This window comes from Erithacus rubecula (assembly GCF_903797595.1).
Source record: "Erithacus rubecula genome assembly, chromosome: 11".
NCBI lineage: Eukaryota > Metazoa > Chordata > Aves > Passeriformes > Muscicapidae > Erithacus > Erithacus rubecula.
The window spans coordinates 4740410-4761179 of NC_136663.1; the positions used below are offsets into that span (position 1 = coordinate 4740410).

General features: G+C 39.1%; 1 protein-coding gene across 9 annotated transcripts in view; it reads left to right on the forward strand.

The window, feature by feature from the left end:
* Positions 1–20770, forward strand: part of NLGN1 (neuroligin 1) — a 416745-nt gene that overhangs the window by 122390 nt on the left and 273585 nt on the right. For 7 of the 9 annotated variants that reach the window (XM_079315493.1, XM_079315491.1, XM_079315494.1 and 4 more), the window contains exon 2: positions 1646–2442. In XM_079315493.1, the coding sequence (XP_079171619.1) occupies positions 1959–2442 (484 nt within the window). In that variant the 5' untranslated portion in view covers positions 1646–1958. Of the gene's footprint in view, positions 1–1645; positions 2443–2888; positions 2949–20770 lie in introns of all 9 variants that reach the window. The other 2 variants (XM_079315487.1, XM_079315489.1) reach the window with 1 other exon arrangement.

Consider the following 20770-nt stretch of genomic DNA (forward strand, 5'->3'; position numbering starts at 1 on the left):
GCAGCTAAATTGGTGCGTTTCCAGCAAATACTGAGAATATGCAGCTGGAGAATGAAGGACATAAGCCTGTTTGTTAATGCAGTTTCACACTGGAGGTGTTAGAATTAGCAGAGAAAGAAAAGGAAAGAGCAAATTGAGGAAAAGCTTCATCTATCTCCTTATTGCCTCCTGAGATAGATTGTTCAGAGCTAAAGGAACACTAGACATGAACCAAATCTCCTGCTGTCCTATATAGCTTTTACAATCTCCTTTTTAATAACCCAAACTACAGGGTAGTCTGACTATTAGACAAGCCATTCTTTTGAATTCTCTCCACAATGTGTATAGACATGATAAAAAAAAAAAAAAACCCAATTCTCATTAAAGCTGCCAATGCTGTTTCAAAAGCAGGTGGTTTAAAATGTTTCCTATACAAAGCAAAACACATTTCTTGTGCATTACACACTGCTTAATAGGGAGTGTAAGATTACACTGCTATGTTGTGTATAACACTGCATCTTAAATAATAGGATATTGTAAGTGGTGTTGGAAATATGTTTCACATGAATATGGAAGATATAACGATATGCACTGAGCAATTTTCAGAAGTGTTGGAACACAGCCTTGTGTGACAACCTCTGAGCTAAAGTAGTTGAAAATAGCATCTGGAATTTCAGATTATACAGTCTCTGATCCTAACTGATTATTTTTTCTAGGATATTGTTCAGTCAGCATGTGGAATACATGAAAGATAAGATTTCTCCTGTCCTGTGGGAATGCTTATTGTTTATGTTATAAATTAAGGATGGTAGGAATTGAGTGCTCTCAACACGCAATTTCATTTTTCACTGAAGTCAGTCTTTTATAAGTAATGCAGGATTGATCTGAAGTAAAAATTGTGATACACAGCTCCCTCCCTAAGCTGCCTGTTCATATCCTTTTTTCAAACCAGTTCTGAAAAAAAAAAAATCCACCAACCTACAGAGGTCCAGTTGTACTTCTGTGGGAATCCAGAGTTTGCCATTCACTTCAGCAGAAGCAGACTTTGGTCCTTCATTGATGTGAACATTTCAGTCTATCTGTGTTTTTCATCAGCTATCAGAAAACCACATAAAGCATGGGAATTCAGGTTATTGTGAATAAGCAAGTAATTCATGTTCTATTTTAAAATGAACAAAAAATGTTTGTATGTATTATAAACTGCTTTTAATGAAATGAAATGCATTTGAGTCTTCAGTATGCCTGTCTATCTTAATTTCCCCATCTTCTACTTTAAGAAATAATTACTTCCTTTCTGATAAATCAGCTTCTGCAAACAAGGTGAAAATTGATTATGAGCTGATTAAGTTAAATAAAATATTAACATAAACAATTATGCAATGTAGCTTGGCAGTAAACTGCTTATTCTTGAAAAGGTGAATTTTAAAAATGCATTTTCTGTGAGTCCTGTTTCTCCTGAGAAGCCTCTATAAATTCAACAGGTGACATTGCAGATAATTCAGTAATCAGTGTTTCACCTCTCATTTCATGGACCCATAAACTACTGCACTTCAACTTACACGACTCTAGCAAATATTAATGTATGTAAATAACGTGTTAAACACCTAGTTATCACTCTGCTCATATTAGCTCTTTCATACTAATGATTTATTTTCATTTTCTCCAGGATATAGACCTGCGGCTAACTGGATTTGATTTACAAGAGGGGATTCTGCAGTAAATGGCTGCTCTCTTCATATTGCTGCTATGGAAAACAGAATTGTCAATAGGATGTAGTCTGATAAATAGTGCTGAGTGAAGATGCAGCTTCAATAAGTGTGAAATCAATGGAAGATACTTACCGCATGAAAAGCCTTTTGAGATTTTTCTGACAGGCGCCTATTTAGGAAACTTGATCTGTTTCCTCCGGTCGCCCTGTTTTTCCACCAGTGGATACAAATCAGATTGCTTCACTGCAGTCACACAGCTGATGTGGGACCATGGCCTTTCCAAGATCCACGTGGCTGAACCGTGCATGGAGAGCGACGCTGCTGCCCACGGGATTCAATGCCACTTTTGCTTTTTCCATGCTTGGATTTTTGCTTCACGCTGCAGCTGTGTCCTCCCAAAAATTGGATGATACCAACCCGGTGGTGACCACCAACTTTGGCAAGATAAGAGGGATTAAGAAGGAACTCAATAATGAAATTTTGGGGCCCGTTATTCAGTTTCTTGGGGTTCCCTATGCTGCCCCTCCCACGGGAGAGCGCCGCTTCCAACCTCCTGAGCCTCCATCTCCCTGGGCAGATATCAAAAACACCACCCAGTTTGCTCCTGTGTGTCCCCAGAACATTATAGAAGGCAGGTTGCCTGAAGTCATGCTTCCTGTGTGGTTTACTAATAACTTGGATGTAGTTTCAACCTATGTACAAGACCAGAACGAAGACTGCCTCTATTTAAATATCTATGTCCCAACCGAGGATGGTGAGTTAATAGCAGGCGAAACAGGGAGATCTTTTTATTTTCCTGTTCTACTTTCTAACAATATTAATTCACCTGTACTGGTAGCATGCATGGCTTTCTCTGTTGGCATGCCAGCTTATTACATGTGTGCACGCTGCTTTTCTCTGTGTGCATTTGTCCTTGCTTTTTGATTTGGATTCTTTTCTTTCTTTCTGTCTACACTCATTATTTTTCTCCCACAGCACGTGTAATTTTTAGGTCAAAGTTGGTGCCTAATTCTCATTGCCACCCACTGACTTCTGGGAAGATGCATCAACATCTTTTCCATTGCATGTGCAGGCACAACAAGTTGAGAACCTTCCCACCTAATAAAGCAGGTCATATTTAAGTTAGATAGTGGTGTTGCATGCTCCTACTGTCTGTGATGGAGCTCCATGTTATTTTCTAGTCTTCTATTCATTTTTCAGTCAAAAGAATATCCAAGGAATGTGCCAGAAAACCCGGCAAGAAAATTTGTAGAAAAGGAGGTATGTATAAAGTGGACAAAAAAACCCACAAAACAAAACACAAAACGGGGGAGAGATTGAAACCTGGCGAAAGGAGAAGGAATAATACAGGTGAAAGGGGCTGATTGCTGGTGCTGTGAGCTGTAAGGACCTGTCTTGTCCTGGTGGAGAAGTGTTTAAAGAGAGGACTGTGTACAGCAGATGAGAAGATAATTTTTGTAAAGCTGGGACTCGGTTGCACCTGATCATCTCTGTCTGGCACCCTCTCCAGTGGCAGTGCTGGCAGCTTCTCTCCTGGCCTCGAGGCTCTGGGCAGTGTCTGTCAGTCTGTCCGTGGCACTGGAGGGGTCAGGATGTGTGTGAGGATGCAGAGGAGGGAGCTCTGTGTCCTGGGATGGGCGCACTGGAGGGGCTGGCACAGCCCACAGCTCCCCCTCCCAGAATTTTGGCATAATGCCTGGGAAGCATTACAGCAATGCAGGGCTGGGACCTGCACTGGCTCTCTCCAGGATATTCCCTGTTTTCTTGGAACAGGGTTAACTTTTCTGAAGTGTAGGTGTGAAACTTTTTTTTGTGTGTGTGTTTATGCGCTTCTTAAAGCGAGTGTTTATTTCCTTTATTCAGTGATTACAGCTCTCTTTGTCAAGCCTAAAAACTCTTAATAGGGGTGTAGGGAACTGTTAAAATATTGTGACATGGTGCTTTGGGAATTAAACTGCTTTTGGAAGCTTTGGAAGCTTGGCTTCTCCCCTTTCTGTGCTAAATAGTATGGAAGAGTTTGCAGAATTCTTTGTGAATATTTGCAAATTCCTCAAGCAATTGACATGCAACAGAGAAGGTCTATTTTGGTACTGATTCAAAGGAGGCATTTGGTGCTAGTTTTGAATTACTAATTTTGCACTATCCATGTTTGTTTTGCATCAAATTATTTTATCTTATTGTTTTCTTGAAAATAACGTGCTACCTTAGAGCTGGACTACATGTGAATTAGAATGCTTTTTTTTTTCAACAGAGTACTGTAGACATGCACAGTTGCCTATTAACTGTAATCCATATTTTTTTATCCTATTATTCCTAAACAAACACATTTTAGGCAAATGCATAGCAGAAATGTTTAGAGCTGGGCAAAATTTAACTCTTTAAACACTGCATTAGGTTTTTAATGCAGTATCAAGGCTCTAAATGAAGGTGGCCTTGTTCCCAAGGCTTGAGGTCTTACAGTTCCTAACTGCTGGTTGCAGCTAGCTGTTAATTATTAATTACTAATTGTAGTTGTGCAATGTATGCTTTTTTAGGTGTCTAAATCCATTTCCAGTGACTTAAAGCAATTTGTGTTTAAAGTGTCAGGCTTTGAGTCATCTTCTGTTTTCTGTTAGGGAATTTTTGCTCGGTGCTGTGAAAGTACAATTGTTTAAGCTGGGCTCCCAAAGCTGGGAATGAAGATAATCAGGGTACTGTGAGCAACGTCACTTCTTCACACATCATTCAAGTTGGAATAACTGCTGTCATTTATATGCATTCAATTAATGTGCAGTGCTGCAGCAGTTATTACCCAGTTCATCAAGCGTGTGTAATTAGCTGAGCAACTTTCACTTCCTATCACCCAGACGCTGATTCACAAAGTCATAAATAAAGATGCAGATCCCCATCATTGTTCTCAGAGAGCATCTTTCATATGAGAGAGTATTTAAAAAAAAAATTATCAGAAAAATAGCAAAAGTCAAGGGAGGGAGAGCCCAGTAGCTGAGAAAGTCATGCTCATTGTCATGTGGGCCTGAAGGAGAATAAGGAGTTATTTGAAATTCAGTAGGTACCTTTTCACTTAGATTCATTGCACACACAGCACAATAAAAAGCCTACCTTTTGCTGTTGACAAGTGCAGAGAGCTCCTGAATGCCTTCAGCTGGGCAGCTGAAATATCTGTAGTAATCTCTGCTCTCTCAGTAAGTCACACTCTACTCACCCATGCATAACCTGAGATTTATCCTGGGCTGGGATTGTCTCCACAGCCAGGGGCAAAAGGGGTCGAGCTGCAAAGTGGCAGTGGAGTCACAGCAGCAACCATGGCTTGCAAAGGCATCAGTTTGGGTCTGTTTTCTATCAGAAAGAAGAAAGGCCCAGTATTCTCTCTTTTGCATCACAGTTAGTAGTGAAAATTATTAGAAGGAGAAAAATCTGGAAATCAGAGGCAGACTTCTACACCATCTTCTTAATTCATAAAGGATATATAAGATCAAAGTGACTGATCCAGCAAACATATGCTGTGGCTACATAAGGTTTGATTATTTCTTACAACATGAAATAGATTGAATTAGATAAATACATTAGTATTTGTACTTAATTGTCAGCTGAGGGACATGAGAAAAATCGAAATTTTGAATAGGGAGCAATCTGATTAAGAAAGATGTAGAAATGAAAAGAGTTCTATCCATGAGTAATGCTGGAGATGGTAATGAGCATTATATCCATGACCTCCTGTTGGGATTTGGATATGCCCACAGCAGAGATTACAGAATGATAGACTGAAGTTGGGTGAAAAAAATTAGACAATTCAGCATGTTTTTTGATAACATGAGGCTTGTATTTCAGTTACTTGACCTTCAATTTATTTATTCAAAAATAAGGAGCATCTGGTTTTGTGTCTTTTCCTTCAGGTACATCAAGGTCAGAGGCTGCTAATTCTATTTTGGGTATGAAGAAACTTGTGTTTGCAAGGGCTGATTTTGGAAAATCAGTGCAAAGGCATCTGAGTAGTTTTGTGTTACTTCTTTGAGTCTAGTTTTCATGACTAAATTTTAATAGACCCTGGTTATATTGTAGGTTATACTATTTTACTGATTGATAGTAATTATATTGTTTATTATCTGGCATTTCCTGAATTTCCTGACAAAACCTTGCATCATTTCTAGGGATTACCTGAATAGTATTCTACTGTTTGGCATTTCAGATCTCTAATTTACCTTATAGTCAAAATACAAATATTTTACTTATGATCTAGAGTGTTTCCTTATCTCTCAGGAGGGCAAGTTTATCCTGTTTTAGCTGCATACCCTGTGGTGTTTTACTTCTCTATATTAATTTCTTTGCATTGCAACACTTTGCACTAGGAATTTCATAATTTAATGACAACTACACAAAGAAAATTTGGAAAGGATCACTTATATAATCACTAAAAAAAGCCCCAGGTGTTGTGTGCTCTGGGATGACAGTGTGCTCTTGCTTAGGAACCTGTACCAAAGCTTTCATCTGCCTGAAGATGCCTCAGTGTGAAAATGTGGAAGGTGTTGGTGGTATATTCTCAATGTCATGGAGCCAGGCAGATGCAATTTTGGATAAATTAGTACTTGTAGGAGATTTAGGTGTAGAATAAGGAAAGAAATCACTTGATCCTCACTTTTATGTTTAGGAATTATCAGTGGCTCCGAGGCCGCCCAATATCAGTGACTTCCCCACATGTGGATTCTGTTTCTTATTCTAGTCAGGGCAGTCAATAAATTTTAAATGCGAAGACTCATGATCTGAACTACCTCATTTGAGAGTGTAGGATTAGACAGCTCTATTAATATTTATGCCTCCTAATGGGCTACTTGATTTTCAGAGCAAAGCTCCCCACACCACACTTTCTGGGTTATGGCTGTGGTTACTATGGACGCACAGGAGCAAATGTACATACACACAAATATATTCATGGAACTGAAACACAAATCACACTGCTGTAATCTCATCCTGCTTTGATCTCCCTTTGTTTTCTATAGAGAATATGGTGCAGCAGTTTGTAAAAGGCTCTGATAACCTTAGGGCTTTAAGCTCAGCAATGTGAAATGTTCTTTAGAAGACTAAGCAGAAATTTCACTTGTTACCTTGTGTTTCTGTAGAGTGTTTGTTCCATTTAACTACCCTAGAACTGTTTACTTATCAGATCTTGGAGAAGAACAATTAATAAAGCTTGTGCAGTTCCTGTGGGGTCCCTTAAATGAAGATCTTTCTGTAAACCCATTTCAGCTCTGAAATCAACAAGAAAAGGACAAGCTGAGGCCTTTAAAATGTGTATTTTCACTGGCAAATGTTGTCAATTGATTATCAATGTTCTTTTTTTCTAAAGGTGTCATTTAGAAAATAATATCAAAGTAATGGAAATGTAGGTGGTAAACTGTCAGAAATTATTGAAATATTCCTCTCTCTACAGCCATGTGAATGAAAAATAGGAAATCTAAGGTGTGAAACTCCATCACTGTAGACAGAGCTTTGTCAAAATAAATTGATGATGATGATGATGACACCAGTAGGCTAAAAAACAGCCTTTGTACACCATTGCCAGGGCTCTGGCTCTCTTAAGAATGAGTGCCAGACTTAGAAAATATGCCTTTGTGTGTATCTTGGGGACATCAACCCTTTAAAAGGGTTTATATCTTCATTAGGCCATTTTGAAAATTCCTGACAAATTATTTGCCTGTAGTATATTTGTGTCAGTAGCTGCCTGCACATATTTGAAGTTTCCCCCCCATCCACCATGGGTCCTGGCTGGAGAGCCCTCATCCTTGATCCCTGTGGTACCAGCAGCCCCAAATGTAGTCCCTAATCCCCAACTCCTCTGCTACTCACCAAGACACCACAATTGTTCTATTTTTCTGTTCCTTTTTGAAGCCCTGTTTTTCATTCCTCAGCTACCACTGCAGCATTTCCTATTATACTGGTAATACATGGAAGAAGATAATGAAGCAAACATTGTCTTGTACAGACCTTTTCATCCTTTCACAATCTAAAGCTGTTAGTGTCAGTTAGCAGCACTTTTCAAAGATGTGCAGTGGGTTTATGTCATATTTGAAATAAAATATGCTTAAAACTCTGATGTACTTTCTCCAGCCCTCTTTCTGGGTGAGCCAGTGCTTGACAATAGAAGAGTCTGCAGACTGTATTTTAAGACTCCAGTCATCTCAGATGCCATCAGCACTGGTCACAGTCCCTGTAAATGTCTGGTTGTTCAGGCTCTGGGCTCTTGCTGACCACACACCATTGTGCTGTCACTGCTTTGTTCATGTACCTTGACAGTGCTTATAGCTCTAACAGGTCTTAAATTCTGGTTTAATTCCATTCCTTGTCCATTATTCTACTGCTTGCTTTTCATTTTCCACATCCTCCCCCACACAGGCTCTAAAATAGTTCTGCTACCCTGATAATGCTAAGTCGGATAAAACTGGTTTGTGCTTCTTCCCCCAGCCTTTGTTGGCTTGGGCTGGTTTTACTCAGCAAACATCTGTGAGATGGTTTTCCTTTCAATCTGTTAGTTTCTAATTTATCATTTAAAGCCAGAAGGGACAAATCTTCTAAAAAATAACTGCATAAGTGCATTTGTACATTTGCAGGAGGAACATTTGAGTAACTAATGTGGCTTTTGGATAACTATTATTTTCTGCTTGTTTTTTCCAACCCTGTATTGTATTATTATTCCTTTGCTATCCTCGGTCTTAATGCTCTTCATCTTTTTGTCTCCTTATAATACACGTGGATACAAACTGTTATTGTGTTCTTCAGATTTTTTTTAAGCTTGAAACATGATGCTTACATGTGTCAAACCATTCTTAAGGATCATCTCACAATGTTAATAATCTGCTTATAACTTGAATATTGCTCCAGTAGAATTTATTTTTCTCTTTTTTTTCCCCAAATTCTTTTCACTCATAATTCTTTAGCTTTCTTCCTTTTTACTTACTTTATGATGTCAAATTTACATGTCTTCTCCACTTTGATATGTATGGCCTTAATAACTATACTTGGCATTCAGAAATCAACTGCTTTAATGAGCTTACCATAAATGAGATTTGTTTTCGGGATATCAAACAATTTCCTTCTGTTTTAATATTAATATCTCTCATTTTACTTTCTCATGCTTGTAATAATGGGATTTACCCAAAGATGGAGCAGCACTGAACAATGTAAGGCTAAGGGAAGTAGGGTAAAACTGATTTTCAGGCCTGTTTGCACCTATATTCCAACACAGTGCAGGGACCAGAGTGGTCTCTGGCTGGAACTGGAGCTTCTCTTGCAGAAATTGCAAGACACATGGAAATGGCATAGTGCAGGTGCTGCAGCTGATTTCCCCTTCCAGAGTTGTGCCAAAGTGTTTTGGAACATTTCAGCAGCAGCAGTAAATCATGTTGCTAATTCCTCTGCTGTGGGAATTCTGTTAATATCCCTTGGTGCTATCAGAGCAAGAATCAATCTGCCCTGGCAGAGTTTTCTGCATGTTTTTTGTGACTCTGGATTTTGACTTTCCTGCTCATACAAAGAGCACAGTAAACACAAAGCAAGTTTAGTCATAGTGTTTGAAGAGAAAGGAAATTCCCTGGTTGAAGAACTGTTTTGTTTTTTTGGTTTTTTTTCAGATGATGAGGTTCTGTAAGTAGTTCCTTGTTGGAATATCATTGCTCTGTAAAGAATGCAAATTTAGCTGGGTTTCTGTGTTAATGAAGGTATAGCAAGTAGGTTTGACCAAAAAAGACACATTTTGGAGGAAACCAGAGCCAGCAGAACAGTTTGTATGTTGTTGTAGGCACTATTCACATCTTCCTGCCATCAACAATCATTTGCAATTCATGTGAGATGCTGACCTCTCCCAGGATCATTAAGTTTGGGCTATATTAATGCCAGTGGATCAGGCCCTACAGAGGCAAAGTATTGAGGTCTCTTGATATAATTTAATATTTAAGTAATTTTCAATTTCTTATTTTTTTAATCTGTTGAAAATCATATATATATATATATATATATATATATATATATATATATATATATATATATATATCCAGAGAGTGGGAGAGAGATAATCTAGTAAGGCAGAACTGACAGGAGAGGCAGCTATGTATTATTTGTATTTGTTTTCTGAAAAGCTTCCATTTGTTAAATTTCCCCCTTTTTGTAAAGGCCTTCTTTAATTATTAGCTGAAAATCAGGTATTTATGTAATTACCATAATTATATCTACACATCTAGTGTACTTGCAATTATTTCATTAAAAATTGTAATTATTATACAATTATAGGGGATAATGACTCCCTTGTAACATATTGCAGAAGCCCTAATTAAATGGTAGCATAAATGAATTGGAAGAGATTTTGAAGTTTTGAATATTGTTTTATCAGAAATATGAGAAGTGATTCATCCACATTATGAACTGGCAGTAAAGCCCCTGCAAAGTTATTTTGAGAAAATATTTCACAAAGCTCAAGGAAAAAGATTTGTCTCTATTGCCTTTCAGTCTTTACTTTCTGTTCTTCACGTTTTTACACCTAAAAGCTGTGTTCAGATTTTTATTGGAAAGGTGCATTGTGTAGGAAGAAGACTGCACAGCTTGCTGAATGTTTCTAGAAGGCTCAGCCCAGAGCAAGCAGAGTTTGTACTTAGACATCCTTTTTCTAAACAGAGGCAGAAACTTATCCAACAGTTGGCTGAAGATGATGAAAAACCTCCACTAAATACGAGAAGGTTTTTATTACAGGCTGAGATTAAATGATCTCCTTATATATTGGAGTGCCCAAATTTTACACCTCCAGGTGTTGGGGAAAGGAAAAAAAATCCTCCTATAGCACAGGTTCTTGTGATGGTCCAGGCACAGGAGATGGACTAAGCAGTGGAGGATACAGAGGAACCCTGTGGAGCATCTTCCTTTCTCTCCTTCAGAGTGGGTGGGGAATAACTGGCAATGATAACATATGCCAGAATCTACCAAAACCTCAGGATCACAGATTTCTCACCCTTTTTTTCATGTCAACCTTCTGTAGCATACAGATGATCTCTCTTCTCTTCCTCCAGCTAACTTTAGAAGTCATTAAAAATGGCAGTAAGACATGTAGAGTTTCTAAGCTTGTTTTTCATTGCGTTTCACATCTGACACAGGGTGCTGTTCCATAATGAGTGCACAGTGGCAGTGAGGAGCCACCCTCACCTTGTCCCCCTCCTCTGCTCTGTGGGGACAGCACCCCACTGATGCTGGGGGCAGGCTGGAGCTGTGACAAACCTGCTGGGGGGGCTCCCATTCCCTCCTTGCCTCCCACCCACCAGCTGGGCTCCTCCTCCTCTCCTCACTCCCAGCTTGGCCAGGGGAATGACTCATGCACATTCTCCACGTTCACTTCAGATGCAGTCAGGCAGGTTAGACAAACCTTCTGCTTAATTCACCTGATTCACCCTGCTAGGCTGAGGAGGGCTTGCAGGGTCTGCTCTAGTGCAGAATTTTAAACTCCCACCAAAAGATGGGAGGGAGGCTCTGAGGAACAGGGGATCCCCCCATGGCCTGGAGAAAAGCTTCATTTATCCCACCTTGTGTCAAGGTTCCTTGCTGAGGCTTGCTGACATGATTTATATTTTTGGGGCTTTTCCTAAGGACTTGCTGCACAAAGTTTTGCACCAGTCTTGTCAACCTCCCTACAGTGCCCTTGCAGGGATTGTTTTTATTTTCTGCCCACATTACTTTTCTTCTTAATTTAATATTCTTTAGCATATTGCTTTTAATGTAGTGAGCAGGGATACAGAGCAGAACCAGCTGCATGTAGCTGACCCAGTGAGAACTCATTTTCTGAGAATCCTCATTCCCAAAGCAATAGTCTTAACGAGATGGGCCCAGTGCTAAGGGAATATTAACCATATCCATGTATATATGTACATCTAACAGTCATAATCACATCAGAGAGCTCAAAGCAAAGCTAGTACAATTTGTCTTACTTGATTGAAAAATTGATATTGACTCATATGTTTTTGTATTTATTTTAAAGTCCCAAAAAGAACTTGGATTACTTTTGTTTTAAAAAAGGGGCTTAATAGCTGAAGGCCATGTCTAAGATACCTATGTGAGAGAAATAGAAGATTCTGCATATTTACTGACCCCAAGACTGTTTTCATTTATAAGGTTTTCTGTGTTCTATATAGTACTTTGGATCCATGAAATGTTGCTGTATATGGCTGTTGGACAGGCAGGTTTATTTTGTGAAATTTTGCTGTAAACCTAGATTTAAAAATCTTAATCCTTCCCTGTTTCTCTCTAATGCTAAAAGCAGATGAAGTAGCTCTCCATATGAATCAATTAATAGCTGTGCTATGTGGAACAGGAGAGGGAATTAAGGTTGTTTTCTACACTTTTCAGTCATTAACTGAGCCACTGGTTAATGAAAAATGGATTGCTTTTGCTCAAAACAATAACTTCTGAAACAATAAATAATTGCTATACTTAAGAGCCGAAGCACCTGCGGTCTCTTTTGGATGGAGTCTCCTCAGATGAGGTCTCACACAAAGGAAGAAAGAAAAGATGCATCGATTGTTTTCCCTTTGAAGTACCATGAAACCCTTGATTAGCTGCAGTCCTTGCTGTGATGCATTTGAAGTTCAAGTACTGCAGGCTTTGCCTGGACAGAAGCACATTATGATACAGGATCATGCCAAATGGGTGCTTGAGTTTTACAGACGTGGATGACTGCTGAAGAAGTCCAGGTAAATGTCCACACTCCATCCTGAATTTGGGGCTGCTGGTGCAAACCCCTCACACCCCAATCCCTGTGCACTTCATTCTGTGACAGAGCACTGCCCCTTGCTCTGTCCTGTGCTTGGACAGGCTGGTTTTGTTTCTCCTCCTGACATGTTTGAAAGATGTCTGCTGAGATGTGCTTGGGCATGAGAGGGATGTTCACCAGCAGAGGTGAGCTGGGAGACAGATGATGAGCTGAGAGCAGCCAGGAAAGGGATCTGACAGCAAAGGAGGCTCCTGACACACACACTGGAGCAGGTGTACACTGTCAGGCACTGTGCAAACCAAGCAGAGAAATAGGATTAAAAGGCTCTTTCCCTTTAGGCAAAATAAGGTGAAGAAGAAGGCCGTGCACAATTCCACCCTGCAGTTTTTAGTGGCAGAAACTATTTTTCTCTCCAGAGTTTGCTAACATATATTAGCTGCTGTTTTTCTGCCCAGAGCTTTGACATATTCAACTACAAGCTAGTTTGGCTGAGTATCAGCACAACAAACAAGCAGCAGTCAAACAAGAGAGGAAGAAACAACTTCTCAGAAATGCTCCACAGACATTCCATGCTTGATTTTGCACTGTGCAAGTGACCTGGCTGTCACCCCTCTCTGCCCAGCCACCTGTGTTAGGGGACATATCACAAAATAAGTTTCACCTAAGGTAGAGCAAAAGCCAGAGCCTAATACTGCTTGACTGAAAATAGATGAACTCAACAGTAAGTCAGATTTTGGCCTGTTGTTTGAATTATGAATATTCTTCTAACTGCTGTCACTTCCTTAAAGAAATACAGAGGTTTCCTTGAATTTTAAGTGACTTTGGATTGAAATTCTCTGTGAGTGATTATCTGGTTCAGTGAATACTGTTGTTATCATTAGCAATTTTGGGTGTTAACCTTTTCACTGCTAAAATCTCTGAGTGCTGCGTGACATTGTCCCTGCTCTTGGGAAATAAAAAAGGTTGAGAAACCATTGAAATGCATTCAGGAAATGTCATAATTTTCAGGCTGATGAAGGGCTAGCCTGGAAGAGAACAAAGAACCGATAATTATAATTACATTTACTTTGTGCTTGTGAAGAAGACAGTTTGAAGGAGAGCAGGCCTTAGACAGTAGCTCATTTTTGGTTCTGCCCCCATTAGTTATGTCACATTCCTGCTTTCCTTCTCTAACTCCAGAAATGGGCTCTTTAAACAGACTTTGGTTGCAGAGGGATGATCTGACACAAAGCCAAGTGTACCTTCCCAGTGATTCTGGACCTCAGCAGCCTTTTCCCTTTGCCTCCCTCCTCCCCTGGCTAAGCAGCATCTGCTGAACTTGTGTGACTCTATTTCAAGTATAGATTTAGTTATTAAATCTGGAGATAAAGTATGGATCTGTTCCACTAATCAGATACTACAGTGATTAGAGCCATACAAGTACTTGAAGAGATCAATTAGATTAAATTATCAAATCATTATAAGCAAACTCTTAAAGACAAAGCAATAGAAAGTAATTTTGTGTCACTATTTCTTTGGAGAATATTTATATTCCCTTATTGTTTGTTTGCATCTGTTTTCTTTGTGTGTGTAAAGATCACAGTGGCACCAAACCTCCTGCTCAGAGCTGAGCTGGAGGACAGAATGAACCAATTCTACAATAAAGCACTCTCTATGATGCTGGTCATAGGCTAAAACACATTATTGCTTGTACTCTGGGTGAAAAAAATACATGCACATGGAAATCTTACTTTATAAAGCAATTGGGCAGTTTCTTGGGGGAGCTTATTTCAGATCCCTGGGGTTAGGCAGAAAGCATTCTGCTCTCTCACCAGCCTTTTATCTCTCTCATCCCATTCTGTATTTATTATTTTGACTGTGTAATCTAATTTTGAATACTTTTATTGCATAAACCCAGTGTTATGAACCAATGCTGGCTAATTCAGATAAAGGTTTGTGATTCATTCTTTAGTAGCTCGTTTTCTGGGCTCCTCTGAAAATGGTTTTCTAGTGTATAATAGCCATTTGTGTCACTTCTGAGCCTTGAAGTTGTGTTTTCTACAGTCTGCAGTGTTGTCTTCTTAGCATGTGTATATATATAAGCTTTTCTTTATTAATCTATATTTTAGTAACTACTCCAGCTAATGCTAATATACTGCTTTCATGAGAGAATTGGCAGAATAGTATACATCAAAGGCAACAATTAGTGTATTTTCATTTGACTTGTTCAGCCTATTAGGTTGTTAAATTTTGCATAGAAAATCATTAGCATGTTTAATTTGGGAAGGAAGCTCTTGGAAGGGGAGTTGTGGATGTAAATCAATGGGTGAGGAGGTTTTCTTAAATCAGCAGCTACAGCTCTGAAATGTCACTAAATATTTCCCCATATTATTAACTGTAAATGCAAAGAGATGAAAAAACTGCAGGATTATCACTGGCTTAGGAGTTAACAAAGAAGCTTCTGATGGTTCTGTCTAATATTAAAATCTGGAGCAGATTGTATCACATCCTTTTCTTGCTGAATACTGTCATAAAAGTACAGGTTTGGAATTTCAAAATACCTGCCCTTTTCTCAGTGAAGGTGAAGGACATCTGAATCAGGCTTGACATTACATAGCTCTTGTTTTATTTTTTTTTTTCTTCCCAAAAACCAGCTGAAGAACTGTTGCATCACAAGCAATGCTGCAGCTGCTACGAATGTTGTTTACAACTTCAGAATTAGCTGAAGTTGAAGAACTGAGAGAAAGAAAACTATGAAGTGCCTTTCCCCCCGTCTCCTCTGGGAATTTGGCAATTCAGAACCCTCTGTCTGGTGTTAAATAAATTCACAAAGGTTTGGATCTTGACCAATTAAAGTCAAAGAAGCAAGGTCAGAAATCAACGCCAAAATAGAATTGAATATTCCCTCAGACAGCAGCTAATCAGAGCTTTTGTGTGGCCTGCTGTGCCAATATCCATTCAGAGGCTGGTCATTATGCTTCTGTTCTAGGAGAGTAATAATTTTAGGTCTTCACTGCCCTAAAATCAAGCAATTTACTGTCCTTTTTTCCCAATGTTTTTGTGATGTTTTGTCTGATAAACATCCAGTGCTAGACAAAGTGGCTTCTGGTTTTGTCCCTGCACTTTTCAGGTTCAAATTTCTTTAAGTGCAGTTACTATTCTTTGGTGCTAAAGTACTTGATTGCCTTCATAAACCAGGAAATTTAGCAGCAAAACTGACATAAGTGTCAGGATTATTGATTATTTGGAAGACAAAAAAATCCATATAGTCCTTTGCATTGTGCTCCAGTGGAAAGCACCCAGACCTGTGTGCACTTTGGGTAAATTCGTGGCTACAGAAAAGTCAGCCATGAAATTCAAATTAAGTTTTATAAGATAAGGCACAAATTGCCATTTTTAAAACATGGACAGACATTAACTCAGAGGCAGATGCAGGGAATTTGAATGTTTGGTAAATTTTGAAAAAATTTGCCTGAGATACATGAATATCTTTTCACTTTGTTGCTTTTTTCTCCATTCTAATTTTCTTGATATAATTTCACATCTGTCTCATATCATGGCTTCTCCTATAATAACAAATCTCTTTTATTTTTTCTGTGCTGTTCCCCCCAACCTGTTTCTTGCTCACATAATCTTATTGTGGCTTCTTTGTCTTTATTTCATGTTTCCACCTACATTTTTTAATTTAAGAAGTGTTTGCCACTTCTTTAGGGCTGCAAAATCATGAGCTAATCTTTGCCATTATACCCTTTATTCTTTCCCTTTTCCATTGAAGATGGAAAAATTAGGACAAAGAGTGGACTTGTGTAAATTCATGCACACAGAGGAAAAGAGGTGGAATATCATTGTAGAGCCAAAATGAAAACATCCCATTCTTTTTATTGCAGTTTATTTTTTTGGGGCTGGGCTGTTTATGATGCTCCTGAGCCACTTTTATGATTCATGTAGCTGAAGCAATACTTATTTTCTTAAATTCCTGCACAAGTTAATCTCGCTCTTTCCTAAGTGCAAGTATTTGTCAGTCTGTTACCCCCCATAGGGGTGTGAATCATGTCTAATCTTAGCCCATGAAATATTTGCTGCCTCCTACTTGTCTTGCTGCCTTACAGCCTCCAAATAGGGGAAAAAAAAGAAAGGGCTGCTGCAGCTTTCATTAATTATTTAAGTGCTGTTATCAAACATTCCTAGAGTGCCGTAAATTTACAGGCTTTAGTACAAACTTGCAGAAAGCAAGTTCCCCACTCTGGAGAATTTACAGTGAAGAAAAGACAGGAGAGGTGAAGATGTAAAGGCAGTGGATGTGGTGAAGCAGTGCAGAACAGGGGAGTTTTGATAAGAAGGGATTGCCACAATCCACAGAGAGGGAGAGCAGGAATGCCCGACGAGGAGAAGGCAGCAGCAGTAAAAGCCAGTGACAAATAATGCACAGGGATTACAAGGAAAGCAAAAGGATTGACCTGATTTGTGTGTTTACCACTCAGAGTCTTAGTGGTGCTCTTTCAGCTCCTGGATGTAATCACTGGGCTCACGGGAGGCAGAGGAGGTTTCAATTGGAGCAGGTTTCAATTGGAGACTGATCCAGCAGATCTCTGTCCCCACCACAGGGAGTTAGTGTGTGAGCTGGTTGGTGACTCCAAAAACACATCAGCAGTGGGAAATGGTCCCTTCAGGGGCATTAGTGGCACATTCAGCCCTTAGGGATGTCTTTTGGCCACTGCAGTTGTGTCCCTCCCAGAGGCAAAGAGCTGCATCAGCTGCCCACCAAAGCTGGTTTTTAAACTCAGCCTGTATCCTCATGTAGAACCAGCACAATTTTCTTTGTTTTTCTAATATGGTGTTATTTTTAGATGCATGAGCACAAAGAGTACAAGTGCATCTAAACAACACAGGGTAACCAGAGGTGAACAGGCAAGACTCAGCTCACAGAAACCCACAGATGCTGATGATATTTCCCAGTGACTTTGTTATGTTCCTATATCTTGTGTGGCAGTGTGCCATTGCCTCACATGGTGCAACTGCTGCTATGGAGATCCCTTGAAATAATGGAACATTAAAAGGTGTAATTTATGATGGAACTATCAGGCACCACATAAAAAAAGAAAGCGTTCAACTTCACATTTTTTCTTAGGAAAAAGCCAAGGTATGTGGGTGCCATAGGGTCACACCTTGTTCTGCTCAGTGCAAAGAGCTGACCACATGTTTGGGCACCTTTTCTGATCAAATGCTGTTTATTGCACTGAAATGTTGCAGAGTATATTCAGGTACTCAATCCATGTGTGTTTAAGGCCCTCACTTAAGCAGGTTCCTATGGAGAACAGTTGGGGAACCTGGGATTTATCCAGGGATAGCTGAAGGCAGGTGTTGATTTAAAACCTTGCCTGGTGGGAGCATTGCTGTTCACTGTTATAGGAGCAGGATTTGTCCCATAGTTTGCTGAAACTGGAAGGATGACTCCTGGGGAACACAAAAGTGGTTTAAAGTGGTAGTAAAATGTCTGTAAGCCTGGCTCTAATGTTACTATAAAATAGGCATAATTGTAGTCACTGCATGAATTCTGAGCAAAACAAAGACATGTATGGTCATGTACTTTCACCCTGAGCTATAAAGATTTTTCTGTTGGCCTTCTCTACTTGTAGCTGCATTTATTTGCTTATTTACTGTAACTTTTTTATCACTAGGTTTAAGAGGGAATACTTTAAGGTAGAAGAGATATATATATATTTCTAAGCCTGTGGACAAAAATATCCACCAAAAGCTCTACATGGGAATGAATACGTAATCAGCAACTTGTACTTGTCTGTTATAACAAAATAGCATTAAAGAAGAGAACACTGACTGTAATGTAAGTTGCAGTCACTTCCCTGCCAGGGCAGCAATCCTCTTGAGGCTGTCATCAATTGCAACTTGAGCGATTGCTAATTGCTTTTATGAAAGCACCAGCTTCAATTATATTTTTAGTATGTCACCTGTACAGCTTTATATTTGCATCTATTTAGAAAGGCATTCATGCAAAGCTGGAAAAAATTAGGAAGCAATGCTGCAAACCTGAGGTTCATGTTTGAATTGTGGTGTTAAATGTGCTGAAGGCACAGAAGGAGCTGTGCTGTGCTGGTCACACCTCCTGCATGGAAAAGGGGGGGACATGCAGTGTTCTGCTGGCTGCCCATGCCTCCTCCTGGCCTGGGGGCTCCACCCTGATGTCCCTGACACCTGGCTGCTGAAAGTAGAAAGGGTCTTAACACACCTTAACACACAGAATCAGGGAAGGGACATTTATGATCACCCAGTCCAGTCCTGTCATCTTCCACAATCCCACCATCCAACCTGGCCTTGGACACTTCCAGGGATCCAGGGACAGCCACAGCTTCTCTGGGCAGCCTAACTGTAAAAAAACTTCCTTAACTGTGACTTAAATCTTCACCTTGAGCATTGCTACACTTCAGATTTGCATCCAGACTGTCTGGCTTGAGCCAATTCCTCCTTCAAAGAAGAGATAATTAAAATGGCTTTTATGTCTTTCCTGGAGTCATCATGTCATTTGTTCTGGCAGCAGATGTGACAAAATTACTGCACTGACTTTAAGTTTTCTATGTTATCTTAATGGCCCAGAAATTTTTAAAGGAGGTTTAGAGTGTGTGGCACACAATGACAGCTGCACTAATGCCAGTGTTTCTAGGAGCATGGCTTTGCAATATCTGTACTTGTTTTATGGTCTGTGGTGGCCAGCCTTGAACTGCTTTATCATTTTGCTCTCTTTTAGTGAATCAGAGTAATTCCTCACAGTAATAAAACAGAGACCTGAATTAGCAAAAATCTGATCCCCAAGTGACCTTATCTTGATGCCAGTCTGATGTAATCCAGATCCTGATGTGATCCTGCCCTGCTTTCATGTGAATAGTGAAAAAGTGCTCACTCTCATGGACTAAAAAGCTAAGTTTTCTTAAGAAAAAACACAAACAAAACAAAAACAAACAACAACAACAAAACTTTCAGATAATTTTCACATTGAAAACCATTCAATTGGTTTCCACAATCAAAACTGCTTCAAAATTTTTAACCTGTATATTATTAATGATACACTACTGATACATTTTTCTGTATTCCTGGATACATCTGTGTCTTTGTTAGTGGGAAATTTCTGCTCCAAGTGCAGCATACCAGATGAAAATGCTGGTACCAGCTCAGGAAGCAGATGTGAGTTTTCTTTCTCTCTCTCTCTCTTTTATTTTTTTTCCTAAGCAGGGAGAAAGAAATTGTGTTATGTATTTTTAACTAAATGGTATTGAGATTAAATAATTATAAGACAGCCTTGTAGTAACCTCCTGATTTAGTCTGTGCCTGAGAGTTAGCTTTATAGTAAATGAAATTATTGGTGAAATGATGATACAGAAAATACAATGTTGTTTATTAAAGAGCCATTGTTAGATTATATTAAGATGAATTTTTAGGCTTTGGAAATCAAAACAAATTAAAAAAAAAAAACAAGACTACATTTTCATGGATTTTCAATCCTATTAATATTTATTAAGCTCCAATTCTCTGGGTTTCTGTGTCTCAGTCTGTCATGAAATAGCACAAGCTTGTCTGAGACGAAAATTAACTTGGACCAAACTGAAATCAAAGTGAACCAATTTCTTTATTTTCATTCCTCAGACTGACAGAACTGCATAAAGCTGAAAAGCCAGAAAAACATAATAATTAGACTTGAAAAATCCTTGCTACTTTATACATCATGGATAGTTTTGGGAATAAAGATGTGCAAAGTTCTTAAAAACAAAACAAAACAAAAAGCTAGATGAAAAACACTATTTAATCTTGTATTGCTATTAAAATTTAAAAGCAATGCAACGTTGAGGATTAGAAGCCAGCCTTCTAAAGAGCTGCTGCCAAGTTGTGTCAGGCTCCTTGTCCACATCCTCTGTTCTGGACAGTTGTTTATGGAATTCCAGATTTTCCAGGAAAACAAAAAATCCTCACCTTTGCATAGCAATTGCAGGGAAGGCATAACTGGTGCTGTTTTACCAGCAGTGGGAAAAACAGGTATTTTCTAGCAACAGAAAGGCATTCTGTATTTACTTATTTGATTTATAGATCATTATGCATGTGTCTTTTACTGGTTTTATTCCAATAATTTGAGATGTGCTGGGTGAAGTACCTAACATAAATATTCAAAAGTAATTATATATATGATTTGGGAAAATGGGGGAAAAGGGACCATGATTATCTGTGTAAAAGCTGTTAAAATATGTGGAAATCTAATATTTTGCTTATTTTGCACAAAGAAGAATATTTGATTTAGCTAGTCACAAAGCTTTTAGGGGTCAGGAAAAAAATGCCTCCTTTACCTACACTGGGCTCCTACCTT